Source organism: Strongylocentrotus purpuratus, unplaced genomic scaffold (genome assembly GCF_000002235.5).
Source record: "Strongylocentrotus purpuratus isolate Spur 01 unplaced genomic scaffold, Spur_5.0 spur5_scaffold_13, whole genome shotgun sequence".
Taxonomy (NCBI): domain Eukaryota; kingdom Metazoa; phylum Echinodermata; class Echinoidea; order Camarodonta; family Strongylocentrotidae; genus Strongylocentrotus; species Strongylocentrotus purpuratus.
The window spans coordinates 11,421,562-11,436,830 of NW_022145598.1; the positions used below are offsets into that span (position 1 = coordinate 11,421,562).

General features: G+C 41.0%; 1 protein-coding gene across 1 annotated transcript in view; it reads left to right on the forward strand.

Annotated features, from left to right (window-relative positions):
* The first annotated feature begins 13,752 nt into the window (after positions 1-13,752).
* Positions 13,753-15,269, forward strand: part of LOC589596 (annexin-B12) — a 96,682-nt gene continuing 95,165 nt past the window's right edge. Inside the window, exon 1 of the mRNA XM_030983514.1 lies at positions 13,753-13,953. Coding sequence (XP_030839374.1) covers positions 13,753-13,953 — 201 coding nt within the window. The remainder of the gene's footprint in view (positions 13,954-15,269) is intronic.

Genomic DNA, 15,269 nt, shown 5'->3' on the forward strand with positions numbered 1-15,269 from the left:
GGGGAGGGGTGCGACACCTCTTCCCCCACCTGTCAGGATATTGTTGGTAAATTTGCGCTGCCGTCGGGAAAAAGAGAAAAGTGGGAGGAAAAAAAAGAGAGGGAAAAAAAGAGAGGGAAAAAAGAGTGGGAAAGGGAAAGAAAAAAAAAAGAAAAGGAAAAGAATAGAAAAGAGAGAAAGGAAAAGAAAGGAAAGAAAGGAAAAGAAAGAAAGAAAAGAGAAGGAAGAAAGAGAAAAACTAAAAAGAGGGAAAGGGAAACAAAAGAAACGGGGGATGAAAGAGAGGAGAGAGAGTCTGAGAGAGGAGGAGTGGGAGTAAAAGAAAGAAGGGGGTTGTTGGATGGAGTCGTCTCGTCGAGGGAGCAAGAAAGACACGGTTAAATACGTTGCTGTGTCGGGTCAGCTGTGTCGGTATTATTCCTCGTGTACTATATCAATACAGAAGTTTGAAGTCGGTGAGATGTATATTGTCGGTCGGCCTACAAGTTTTTTTCCCTACGAACTGTGACTTCTTATCCTCTGTGACGACTTCGAGAGAAACTGAATTCAGACAAGGATTAAGAGTCGGGCACGGTTCAACGAATCGTCTACTTTCTCTAATAGTTGAATGAAACGCCAAAACTTCCAAGCTTCGTGCGGGAGGGGGGGGGGGGGACTTCATTCAGACAAGGATTAACAGTCGAGAACCGTACAATAAATCGTCTTCTTTTCCTAATAATTTAAGGAAACGTCTAAGCTTCCGCGCTTCGAGCGGGAGGCCTATCCCCCACACCCCCTAATGAGCGCGCTTTCCGCGCTCTTTAGGTGATTCGCTTGCTCACGACTGCCCCTCCCTAAAATGATGCTGACCAAGTTGATGAACAAATTCGTATATTGTTGTCGTCGAGGAAAATGACCATTTGCGCATATGCAAGTATTATAGACAGTCCATAGGAAACACAATTTAGCCTTCGGCCCCGGGTTAATAGGGTTGAATTTGTAGATATTTGGACATTTCATTTTGTCGGTAATTGGTGGCTAGTTTTGTCGGTAATCGTTGGCCTCTACACCCCCCCCCCCACACACACACACTGAAAAGGGTCTAGCGACGTCCCTGAGCGCCGTTTTAGCATGACTTTCTTTTTAACTCTCACTCTCACCTATCCCAGATAACCCTAAGTTTTTTGTTGCTGCTTTATATGTAGTTGATAATGCATGATTGAAATAGAGAGAGAGAAAGAGAGAAAGAACCTCTGTCATTATGCAATAGTTCAGGGTTTGTGTAATGTACATTTAAAACCATTTCCTAGCGTGTCTACCAAATAAATAGCGAAATTATTTTTGAGGAAAAGCATTATACTGAACTGAATAAAGAATAATAACTTTATATTGGCTCATACTAATACTGATACGGGCTAAAGACAATGTGGTATCGGTACAGTAAGATCGAGTATTTGTATAGAGGTATTCTTTTGTTCTGTTATCAGAGGTATATACGCATAATACAACTAATCTTTATGATTTCTTAACGTGACATAGCTTCTTCTCCCCCCTGCAAATAAAAAAGAAAACAAGGTTATTTAATAAAAGGATCATGCGACAAATTGATCATTGTGATTCAAATTGATGCAAGATTTTTTTTTTGAATAAGCAATGCTCTTCACCAGAATCTTCTTTGTAAAAAGGACCTTTACAAATCTCAGCCATGCAATTCTGCCACTGTGTTGTAAGATCAATTTCAGATTAGGAGAAGTGTATTCTTTAATGAGTCAAAAGGATGTCAAAAGGCCGAGAAGACGAACATGTCGGTCTTGTGTCCTGTTGGTATCATGGGTCTTTGGCAATGTTTTCAGATTCGCTAGACCTACATCGACTGCATGAATTATAAATTTGTTGTCAGCAAGATGTTATCCTGTTAGACTTAAACAGAAATGCTTTGATTGATAATGCAGGTGCCCCACCTCGGAAACAGATTTTATTTACTCATACCATTTTCTACTCTTTGAATGATATGCAGGTCTTTGTGATAAGAGGGTAATTTTAAATAATAATGTCTATTTTTGTATCATTTTATCTTTAAAAATTGGTATAAGAAAAATTAGACCTTCATAAACCATGTGTACTGTGAAATTTAAGAGGACAAAAAACATACCAAATGTATTTTGGAAATTCAATTACTTGTTTATTCATTTTTTCTGCTTTAATAATCAACTCTTCTTGAAAGGTGACAACAGTGACGATATTGGAGTTGTTCGTACAATCGCCAACAGCCTTCGCCAATCAGATTTGTACGTGGATCCTATGTTCAATATGGTACTTGGTTTAACTTTCGCGCTTCATATGATTTGGAGTGGTTGGCACTCCTTTCTTGTACCTCATGCTCTGCAGAGGGGGATCTCTGTCCGGAACACCATTATCATCACTTTTTCAGCTGCAATAGGGAATACCTTAAGCAGGGTTGCGGCAGGCGTCCTTACCAACAGCCTCGTCAAACCTGTCACTCTCTATCTCTTCGCTACAATCCTGAACATCGCCGCTCTTCTTTGCGATGTTTATTTCGTCAACTACTACGTCATGTTGTCGACGTCATGTATCTCCGCAATGTCGATAGGAGTTCGGTCGGTGTTAGGACAGCTGGTTGTGAGGGATAGAGCGTCTCCCGAGAAGTTTGATGTTGCCTATGCAGTCGACCAAATATTTATCGGATTCGATTTGTTTCTTGGCGGATATTTATGTGGTAAATAATCACTACAATCCTATTTAAAAATTGGCCATTCAAATATATTTCCTTAAACAATCACAATAAAAAAAAAAATGACCTTTTAAAATAATTTTAATTTAATATAATATTTGTTTACATTGTTTTCATGATGCTTCCAGAAAGTTTTTGAAATTCGATTCATAACCTTCATTAAAGACCGTCAATACTACTGGGCCAGGACCACAAAGCGAGGTCACCGACGAGTGGCTATCTCATTAACTCAGTTCTCAAATAACGTAAGAAAAAGAGGATCATGGGGGACCAACAGGCACCGATTTGGGAAGTTTTCTATATAGAGGGAGCAAGTAGCTACAAGTAGGACAGTGGGACTTTAAAGCAAAAATAATGATTTGAAAAGAGCAGCCTAATCTTAATATTGCACCCTCCCCTAGATTCTTACCGTTGTTTTGGAATTCAATTACTATGACATAATTAAGAACTGACTAGTTCTTACTGTTTACAAAGTCTTACATTGTTATTTACTACAAAAAAGAAAGAATGAGGGCTAAAATATTTTAGTAGGTTTGAAGTATACTTTCATACCGGTAATTGTGGGATAGATTGACGTATGGGCGATGCTAGAAGCCTTGGATATCAAGGCCACGCCCATTGGAGGAAGACATATTATACCAGATGTCAAAAGCAGACAACTAGTAGAATGATGGCGATAGAAGGCAGCAATTATAGGGAGCTGTATGCAGACAAAGACAATCTCGGGTGGGGAGGGGGGGGGGGGGGGAGGGTAAATTACTATGCATTACTATCTATTGAAATCGAATAGTCATCATCAAATGAATTTTCACTTACACAATATATGTCATGGAAATAATCTTTACAGGTGAATTTTTCATTGCGCAACAAGTGATTAAAGTTGCTCAAGCTTGGGTATATAGAATATGCGTACGTCCGTACAGGAGCGTACATGTACAACCCGTTTGCTCAGTGTTCGCCAAGTTGCCTACTTCACGAACGACTCTATACCGACGCATGAACATCTTTAAAGGGCCTCGTGTTCATTTTGAAGAAATAGGTTGGATTGAATTGTGGATCACTATTTCTAAAGAAGAACACTCCGCTCAGGTTTTAATAAGATAACACAATGAATGAAATAAGAGCAAACTACTGATTGATCAAATGACTGTAATGTAAAGGATACATTCAATTATTTTTATTCATATCAATCATATGGTCTATTCAAATTTATCCCATTGTCTTTGCAGGCATGATTGCATATCACTTCTCGTCTTACGACGCAACGTTTAAACTACTAGCTTTCATCGACGTAATCGTTCTCCTCCTCATAGTCGTTGTGAGATGCAGACCAAAAGCAAACCCCGCCTGACCTTGCAATACATATAGCTCCGTTTAGTCTCATTTGACAAGGCCCCCTATCGTCAGTGTCCAGCAGCCTATAAACATGTTAGCCTATGGACTTTTACCCCCAAAAATCGTTAAAAAAAAAAAAAAAAAAAAAAAAATTGTTTAAACGAAAAGCACATCCACCCCGACGTACGTTATCATTAGCTCTATTATTGGAACCAGCGCTCAAAATACACGGGGGCGGTGAGCGATTTGCCTCCGTGAGATACATAATCGCCCCCGTCAGGTTGCTTACGGGGGCGATTGCAAAATTAAAAATCGCCCACGTGGAATTATAAATTAAAGATTATCTTTTCTGTTATAACTATATAACAATATTGAGTTTCAATTTTCAAACCTTAAACGAATGAAATGGAACTTAGATAGCGTGCAAGATTTCTCGTTCTATATTACCAATTCAGCTCGCAGTGCAGTCCCGCCGTCAGCAGTGGTTATAGGCCTACTGCGCCATTAGTAACGGTACGTGTGCACGCTGCCGCGCCATGTCTGCTGGATCTATGGAGGCGATCGCGCAAAGGCAGAAACATGGTCATGGAGAAGTTTTTCGTTGTGAAAGCGTAAACCCGCTGAAATCTTGTGATTTCAAATGAGCAGCAAATAATAAACCTCGACCAGTAAATCAATATTAGGGACTTTTAGATTTGCACGATGAGAACGTGGACTGCAACGTGTGACCTAGCTCATTCTAAGCCACTGCCAGTGCTTAAAAGGACGTCACATGTGACTGCTAGTGCCTTAAAAGGACGTAACACGTCCTCGTCCACGCAAATCTAAAAGTCCCTAATGAAAAGAAGAGGAAGACCAAGATGTCGTGGAATGATATGGTAACATGGGCAGATCTACGGGAGGGGGGGGGGGGGGGGGTAGGGGGTTTAACCCCCCCCCCCCCTCCCTCTCCCCCCGGCCCCCTTGGGCTGCCAAGTGAAAAATGTGATGTGCATAGAATCGACCCACACAGTATTAGATGTTTAGTAGATGCCAGGAAAACAATACGGGGGTTCAAAATAGCAACAAAACAAAAAAAAATCGCCTCGCCGCCATGCGGCTCGTGGACGATGCTTCGCATGTAAGTAGATGCCAGGAAAACATCACTTACGGGGGTCCAAAATCAGGGGCAGATCCAGCCGGCGGCAAGAGAGGAGGGGGGGGGGTGCAAATCGTGAGAAAATATTAAGTGGCGAATCAGCCAGCCGGCGATCGGCGAATGAGCGGAGGGGGGGGGGGCCTGGATAAATGCACATATATTTGTTTTGGGGGTCCAGTTTTGGGGGAACATGTTTGCGCCGACTCAGCCGGCCGGTGAATATTAAAGCGGGGGGGGGGGGGGGGGGTATGCTTGAGAGGAGGACCACTAATTTATTTTATTTTTTTCAGAAGGGGGGGGGGGGAGATGAAGCGCCGTTTTAGCATGACTTTCTTTTTAACTCTTACTTTCACCTATCTCAGATAACCCTCAATTTTTGGTTGCTGCTTTATATGAAGTTGATAATGCATGATTAAAATTAAGAGAGAGAGAGAGAGAGAAGGAGAACCACCATCATTTTGCAATGGTTCAGGGTTTGTGTAATGTACATTTGAAACCATTTTTTAGCGTCTGAACTCTAAAAAAATAGCGAAACTATTTTTGAGGAAAAGAATTATACTGAACTGAATAAAGAATTATAGCTTTATATTGACTTATACTAATACTGATACAGGCTAAAGACAATTTGGTATTTGTATAGAGGTATTCCAAAATGACATTCTGATAATCAAAATTTTGTTCTGGTATCATACGCATAATACAACTGATCTTTATGATTTCTTAACGTGACATAGCTTCTTCTCCCCCTGCAAACAAAAAAGAAAAAAAGGTTATTTAATAAAAGGATCATGCGACAAATAATCATTGTAATTCAAATTGATGCAAGGATTTTTTTTTGAATAAGCAATGCTTTTCACCAGAATCTTCTTTGTAAAAACGACTTTTACAAATCTCAGCCATGCAATTCTGCCACTGTGTTGTAAGATCACTTTCAGATTAGGAGAAGTGTATTCTTTAAATGTACATTTGAAACCATTTCTTAGCGTCTCAACCCTAAAAAGAAGAGCGAAACTATTTTTGAGGAAAAGCATTATACTGAACTGAATAAAGAATAATAACTTTATATTGGCTCATACTAATACTGATACAGGCTAAAGACAATTTGGTATTTGTATAGAGGTATTCCAAAATGACATTCTGATAATCAACATTTTGTTCTTGTATCATACGCATAATACAACTGATCTTTATGATTTCTTAACGTGACATAGCTTCTTCTCCCCCTGCAAACAAAAAAGAAAAAAAGGTTATTTAATAAAAGGATCATGCGACAAATAATCATTGTAATTCAAACTGATGCAAGAATTTTTTTTGAATAAGCAATGCTCTTCACCAGAATCTTCTTTGTAAAAAGGACCTTTACAAATCTCAGCCATGCAATTGTGCCACTGTGTTGTAAGATCATTTTCAGATTAGGAGAAGTGTATTCTTTAATGAGTATTTTTTAATTGAATGGAACGTCTCAACTCAGTAAGCATGGCTGAGATTTGTAAAAGTTGTTTTTACAAAGAAGATTCTGGTGAATAGCAGTGCTTATATAAACAATTATTCGCATCAATTTGAATCACAATCATTATTTGTCGCTTAATCCCTTTTAATGACCTTGTTTTCTTTCTCGTTTGCAAGGGGAGAAGAAGATATGTCACGTTAAAGACATCATAAAGATCACTGTTGTATGCGTATTTATATACACAGGCCCCGCGGAACGTTTATCAAAGTGGGGGAGGGGGGGGGGGCTAAAGTATTTACGATTCGGTAAATTGGTGTAGGGGGTTCAGGGGGTGGAGCCCCAGGGAGCTCAGGGGTTTTAGGCATGGTAATTACGGTCAGAGAAGCACAAATATTTTGATGCCGTATTTGTGTCTCTGGCAGGTCGGGGGGACCGTTTTTGTTTTGTTTTTTTAAGGTAGAATTAACGTTTCTATCCTATTTTTTTTTACCGGTTTGGGAGGCTAGGGGGGGGGGGGGGGGGGCGGTAGAATCGGCCCGTGGATGCGCGCCTGCCCGGACTGCCCCATTACTATTTTCCTGTCAATTCACAATGGAGGCGCGGATGTGAGAGGATACATAGTTCAGTGCATCGCACGGCAACCAACAGGGCGCCTTACATGTTCACTCGACCAATTTTCACCGGGAGCCTCCCGGGTGCGTCATTTTTTTCTGCGGCAGAGATTGGGGCATTAAAATAAAAGAGCGCTTGATTAAACACTAACCCTAACCCTTACCCTAACCCTAATCTTTCCCATAGGCTCAACACGCACCTAACCCCAACCTGTGCCGCAGAAAAAATAACGCCTCCCGATGCCGCAGAATTCGTGACCACACATGCCTTAAAATGTAAAAACAGAAGGGTCCCTAACGGTCTCTAAAATCCACGGCTCGCCGCCGGGTAGGGAAAATCGTACGGGACCCAGTGTGTTACATGTGACCTAGCATTAACAATAAACTTTGAAAGAAAATTATCTGAATCACCCTAATATTAATAGAGATTAGAATTCTAAACTTGCAGGAAACCTTAGACTGTGCTGGACAAACATGAAGAGGAATAAGCTAAAAAGCTAACTACACTACATATCTTTGGACAATAGCAAAGAATGACTACGACATACTATTTGGGTCAATGTTTGTAAATTTAAGTCTGGAAATAGGGATGACTTGTAACAGGGGCAGGGGTGACGATTTGTATCCATGGTTAGGGGGGGGGGGGGGGTGATAGGAACCAAAATATTCGGCAATGGATCAAAGTAACCAGTGGCGTAATGAGCAAAAAAGTCGGGGGGGGGGGGCTGGCAGAGTGGCAGACAAACAAAATCTGCATCACCCCACTCTTACATGCAGGCCCCGCTGAACGTTTTTCAAAGTGGATGGGGTGAGGCTAAAGTATTTACTATCATGTAGAGCGTAGTGTAAATTGGCGTGAGGTCTTGAGGGCTGAGCCCTCTGAAACTCAGGGATTTGAGGCATTATATAACGGTCATTGAGCATTCATATGAGCATATTTTGATACATTATTTGTGACACTGGCAGGACACTAATTGGCGTGAGGGTCCTGGGCCGAGCCCCCAGAAGCTCAGGGTTTTGGGGGCATTGTATAACGGTCAGATGAGCATTATTTTAATACCTTATTCATGATACTGGCAGGTCACTAATTGGTGGGGGGTCCTGAGGGGCGGAGTCCCGGAAGCTCAGGGGTTTTAGGCAATAAATTACTGTCAGATGAATATCCAGGGGCCTGACTTAGGGCCATTGGTTAGGTCCAAGGGCAGAGCCCCCTGGAAGCTCGGGGGTTTTAGGCGTTTTATTACGGTCAGATGAGCAATTTTTTTTGATACCTTATTTGTGACACCGGCAGGACACTAATTGGCGTGGGGTCCCGTTGCGGAGCCCCAAAAATTCGGGGTTTTTAGGCATTAAATTACCGTTAGATTAGCATCCAGAGGCCCGCCGTAGGGCCCTATGTGGAATCCAGGGGACAGAGCCCCCGGAAGCTCAGGGGATTTAGGCATTTAGGCATCACGGTCAGATGAGCATATTTTGATACCTCAATATTTTGTGACACTGGCAGGTCACTATTTTTTCTTTATTTCTCTCTTTCTTTCTATTTCTCTTTAGTATACTTTTTCCAAAAAAGTGGGGGCGGAGCTCGAGGCCCCGGAGCCCCGTCGTCCTGCGGGCCCTGCCATGTAGGCCTCCAAATAAGCATATTTCTTGCCTGACTGTAAATTCAGGAATTTGCCATTTCCCAACAAACGCATGAAAGATATATAATTTTACTAAAGATTGAGGAAAGATCTCGGAAAATTATGTCTCTTCATCAACATTTGTAAATCACCGGTATCGAATTAGAAGTAACCACGTTTGATTTTTTTTCTGGGGGCATCTGTTCCCCCCCCCCCCCCCAAGCCCCTCCCTCCCCCATCAGTACGCCATTGGTCCCCCCCCCCCGATCTATATCTTGTTGGCGGGAAAATCGCAACTAAACTCTCCTACCTATCTTCTTTCTCTCTTTCTTTCCTTACCTTTCCCTTCCCCTTCCCTTACGATTCCCTTCCTTCGCTCTCTTTTAGGTTTGCTAGGGAGTAAGGCAAGGGCCTTCCCCCCCCCCCCCCCGATCGACATGTTGTTGGCGGGATTAATCGCAACTGATCTCCCTTTCTTTCCACCCTTTTCTTTTCTTCTTCCTCTTTTTTGTTCCCTTTTAGCTCTCCTCTTTCCCTTTCCATTCTTTCTAAAAAAAAATTGGCGGGGGAGGAGGGGGGGGGGGGGGAGAGGCAAGGTCTTTTTGCCCCCCCCCCCCCCCGATCCACAAAGCGAAGAGTCTAGAATGGATCGGAGAGCTCGCTAGTGCTAGTGTGAATTTACACCGAGGACAAAGTTTGCTTAACTTTTTCTTGGAACACTTGAATGGTTATGGAACCTGTTTGTGTAATAAATTTGAACAAACACAAGAAGTTATTGAAATCGATAGATGACTCGCGAAATATAATGTTGTCTTGAGAGGAAGCTAGTAGACGAAGTATTTTTTTTTAAATTGGAGATTAGTGTAAGTATTAGAAAAACCGGAAATAGAATTGATGAGAAATTTATATATTTGTTTTTATCGAGATCAATACATGTAATTAGATGGGGAATCTCCAACTGGCATTTATGTGCGATGTCACACGTACTCGTAACGCATGTCACACACTCAAAGGATAACTCCCATTTTATTTGTGCACACAATAACTCGAAGTGTCGATTTTTCTGGATTTTTAAAATAATGGAACAGATATTTATTCACAGGGGGACATATTAACAACTAAAAGTACATCGTCCATAACAAATTACGAACACATGCCATATGTTATGTCACTTATGATAGTGAGAAAATAATCTTTTGTATTATTTTATGGAAATGGGAAAAAGAGAACGATGGAAGGAAAACATGAGAAGAGAAAGAGAGAATAATTAGAAAAGAGAAGAATATAGAGGATGGAGGGAAAATAAAGAGACAGAAAGAGAGGGAGAGAGAAGAAAAAAAATAAGAAAGACAAAAAAAAAGGAAGAACATGAAACTTAAATTTACACTTACAGATTACATTTCCGATGAGTTGGCTCGACATGTGCCTAAGAAGTCTGCGGACGAAAGTACAACAATAAGAAAACAGAAGTTCTATAAAATTTTCTTTAAGAGAGAAAGAGAGGTTATTTCTAAAAATGAAATGAAAGGGGCTTTGTGACTTTCAAGGAGGAACTAACAATTTTTATCGCTTGTGACGAATAATTTAAATTTCCATTTTATTTTTTAATTCAAGAACTTCCTGGGGCTCCGCCCCAAGACTGCCGGCAAAGGCTTTCCCCCTGCACCCCATCCGTAAATATGGATTGATGTGGTTTCCAAGACAACCTTTGTTGTCAAAAATTGGAGAGAATGTGAGTTTTATGTAGTTAAAGCTTCTAACAACCACTCCTTTGGACCTTTTATTATTTACACAATTTCTTGCTGTCTGCTGCCTTGAGATCACTGGAGCGAAGAAAGGTAACAATGTATAGCAATAATCCCTATCCTTTTCATGCAGATGATTCTTCTACCATTCTTGACCAGAAGTGCGCTTCAAACTCAATGATGTGGGCGTCATTCCACTGAATGTTGAGTTCAGTATTAAGGGCGTTTTCTGCTACTTGCTGCCTAATCTGAGGGCTTTTTTGTGCTCTTTAAAAAAGAACACACAATAGGGGCAGTGCAATTTAAATATTAAGGGATGGATAAGAGTTTATCTCGAAAAAGAAATGAAAGGGCTATTTGACTTTCAGGAGCGATAAAAACTATATAATCCATCCATTGAAGTTTAAATTGCACTGCCCCCATTGTGTGCTCTTTTCGAAGAGCACAAAAAGCACTCAGATTGAACATTCCATCTCATAAAATTGTCTTTAAGAGGTAAGGAGAGGTTATTTCTAAAAGGAAATGAAAGGGCTTTTGACTTTCAAGAGCCCTTTCATTTCATTTTAGAAATAGCCTCTTTTTCTCTCAAAAAACAATTTCTCTCTTGAAAGTCAAATAAACTGGAGAACATCCTGGGATTCTGCTCTGCCAGGCCCCTCAGTGGATCTTTGTATGTTATCTATGTTGTAGGGATCCATTAGAAAGCACAATAAGCCCACTCAATAATTAATATATAGATATTCAAACGTCATAGCGATTCATCCTAATAAAAATAGTAGGGAGATAGAGAGAGATCGAGAGAGAGAGAGATGAAAGAGTTATGAGGGAGAGAAAGAGGGAGAGAGTGTGTGTAAGAGAGAGAGAGAGAAGGGGAGGGATGTCCTGTGGAAAAAGTATGGTTGAAACAAGTTATTTATAGTTGATAACACTCCAACCATTTGAACACAATAACAGATTCCGAGCAGTTACATATATTAAACTAAACAAAATTGGTATTTATTTTGCAATTTGCTGTTGAATATGAGAGCAGAAATCAGCGCAGCGAGCGTGAACATACACACATATGTACACTCAACACCCATCGACAAAACAATTTCAGTATGTAGCGGCTCTTACATTCGCCCTACTTACATTCGCCCTACTTTCACCGTACATTCATGTCTCCTGTATTTTTCCATCACGGTACTTATTTATATTCATTATTTGGACCACGTGTGTTCATTCCTCCAATCGAGCATCGTGGTTCCGCGCACCGTTCCCCCGCGTATTTTCAACTCCACGAGGTTTTTCTCCACTCCCGCTTTCACCTTGGTCGAGTCAAGACGTCTCCATAATTTCCTCTCCAGGCTTTATTCTTCTGTGCCTGTCGTTTCTTCTACGGCACGTCTACTCTTTCCCTGCCGTGTTCATCGGGCTGCAGTCTCCCAGTGGAACGTTATAGTCAGGACCGACATGGCGCCTGACTCTCCGCTGGGAGCTGCCAGTTACTTCGTTCCGGTAGCTCTTTCCACTCACGAGCTCATCATTTCACCGCAGCTCATCTAAACATTTCTTCATCAAAGTCCGGCGCATCAAACGAGCAACTATTACTACTCAGCACCAGTGCCGGCTTTGCATGTCTACATTTCTACTTGCCTCCGACATCAAGCGATTCACTGCTTCGTCGTCGAGCGCCACATCTCTTCTCTTCTCTTCTCGCCTGAGAGCTTCAACCACATCTTCATCACGGACGTCAGCGTCGAGATTCTTCACGGCTCTTCAGCCACGACAACGAAGTTACATCTCCGCCTCTTCAAGCCTCCGCAACATTCATCGCGTGAGCCCCTTCCTTCGTTCTGAACTCTCTTCATCTTCATTGGACTTTCGACGCCATTTCTATTCTATCGTAAGCTTTCATTCATTATGTACATCGCATTTATTCATGTTCATTCTCATCCTTAATCATTATGTAATCTTCGTGCAATATTCACATTTTCAAGTCTGCTACTTTTGCTTGACTGCACTTTGCAAGTGCATTGTCAGCTTTGTTCAGTACCCAATAAACATAACGAAAAGGGAATACTTTCTTTCATGTATTTTATTGTCAGTGCAACCTTGCTTCCTCGTAGCTAAACTAAAAATAAGAGTTATGTTGTGTGACGAGTGAACACGCTTTCAAATATCCATTCACAATACCTCACACTCATATCTCTAAAGTGGTGACCCCTCGTTTACTTTGAAGCTTGGTTGTACGGATTTATTATTCCCAGACTTTTTGGACTTAGCAATGTTTTCTAAAAATGTATTCATTCTGGATTTTGTATCGAATGTTTTTTATGCTCTTGCATTTATACGCTTTTATTCGATGCATACCATGTCATTCATTACTGTCTATTTATGGCAACTAAACAGCCGTTCGCATACCATGCTTGTTGTATTACATTCTTTCAACATGCCATGCTTGTACATTTCTTAGGCTGCTGTAAATTACTGCATACACTATACAATACATGCACTTTTACATTTTTTATCAGCCATTGATTCTTGTGACATTTTGTACTTTGCTCATTTATATATTATCGCCTTTATCTGTGTATTGTATACACAGCTTCAATTCTGGCAGGGGAGTAATGTAGCGGCTCTTACATTCGCCCTACTTACATTCACCCTACTTTCACCGTACATTCATGTCTCCTGTATTTTTCCATCACGGTACTTATTTATATTCATTATTTGGACCACGTGTGTTCATTCCTCCAATCGAGCATCGTGGTTCCGCGCACCGTTCCCCGCGTATTTTCAACTCCACGAGGTTTTTCTCCACTCCCGCTTTCACCTTGGTCGAGTCAAGACGTCTCCATAATTTCCTCTCCAGGCTTTATTCTTCTGTGCCTGTCGTTTCTTCTACGGCACGTCTACTCTTTCCCTGCCGTGTTCATCGGGCTGCAGTCTCCCAGTGGAACGTTATAGTCAGGACCGACATGGCGCCTGACTCTCCGCTGGGAGCTGCCAGTTACTTCGTTCCGGTAGCTCTTTCCACTCACGAGCTCATCATTTCACCGCAGCTCATCTAAACATTTCTTCATCAAAGTCCGGCGCATCAAACGAGCAACTATTACTACTCAGCACCAGTGCCGGCTTTGCATGTCTACATTTCTACTTGCCTCCGACATCAAGCGATTCACTGCTTCGTCGTCGAGCGCCACATCTCTTCTCTTCTCTTCTCGCCTGAGAGCTTCAACCACATCTTCATCACGGACATCAGCGTCGAGATTCTTCACGGCTCTTCAGCCACGACAACGAAGTTACATCTCCGCCTCTTCAAGCCTCCGCAACATTCATCGCGTGAGCCCCTTCCTTCGTTCTGAACTCTCTTCATCTTCATTGGACTTTCGACGCCATTTCTATTCTATCGTAAGCTTTCATTCATTATGTACATCGCATTTATTCATGTTCATTCTCATCCTTAATCATTATGTAATCTTCGTGCAATATTCACATTTTCAAGTCTGCTACTTTTGCTTGACTGCACTTTGCAAGTGCATTGTCAGCTTTGTTCAGTACCCAATAAACATAACGAAAAGGGAATACTTTCTTTCATGTATTTTATTGTCAGTGCAACCTTGCTTCCTCGTAGCTAAACTAAAAATAAGAGTTATGTTGTGTGACGAGTGAACACGCTTTCAAATATCCATTCACAATACCTCACACTCATATCTCTAAAAGTACATTATCAAAATATTAGTACAGTACGTACGTGTAAAGGTTTAAAATACAGTCTAGGCTTTCCGCGAGCGGTTTCATTGGAATTAATCGAAAAATCCCCCTCGCTAGTGTGTAAATCAAAAATACGGACATACGGGTATCCAGAATTTTCGCTAAACTGGATATACGGTTATCAACTAGCGCAGGCCTTTTCAACTGGCGGCGCGCGCGCCGCTAGTTGCGCTTGCGGTCAGTCGGAGTGGCGCGCGGCTGTTCCAACAAATTAATAAAAAATAAATAAAAAATAAAAATCAAAGAAAGAAAAAATTAAAAAAACTATATTTTAAAATTTAAAAACTCAGCAACATCAAAAAGTCGCAGTTGAAGTTGATTGATTTTCACTGGATTTTGACATTTTCCGTGTTTATTGCACCGAAAATAACTTATTATAAATTTACTTCCATTGTAGATTTTACCAAGGATTTGTACTAATTATTTCACATCAATATGAAATTATGATTGATGTTTTATAGAATAAAAAGGTGTTAAAAATGCCACATCTGGGCCCTACAAAAGCCCTAAAATCGACAAGCTTCTGGGGGCTTCGCCCCCTGGACCCCACCCGGTATCGGCTCGGTCGCTACGCTCCCTCGCAACACAGTCACCAACCAAACAGGTTGGCACTTCAACTTCAATAACAAAAAAAAAGCACTTCTAAGAAACTAGTTGAGAAGGCCTGTACTAGCGTTACTGTTAGTGGTCACTAAGGCCCATTAGTGACTATACAAAAAACATATATGCTCTTCCTGGCTATTTGGAAATGTGTCAGTTTGCAACAAAAAATGGAGGAACACGCATTTTTTTGAAAATCATGTGATATTACGAACATTTATAACTCACTTAATTGTATGAATTTGAAAAATAAGTCATGGTTTAATTTTTTTTTTTTTTTTTTT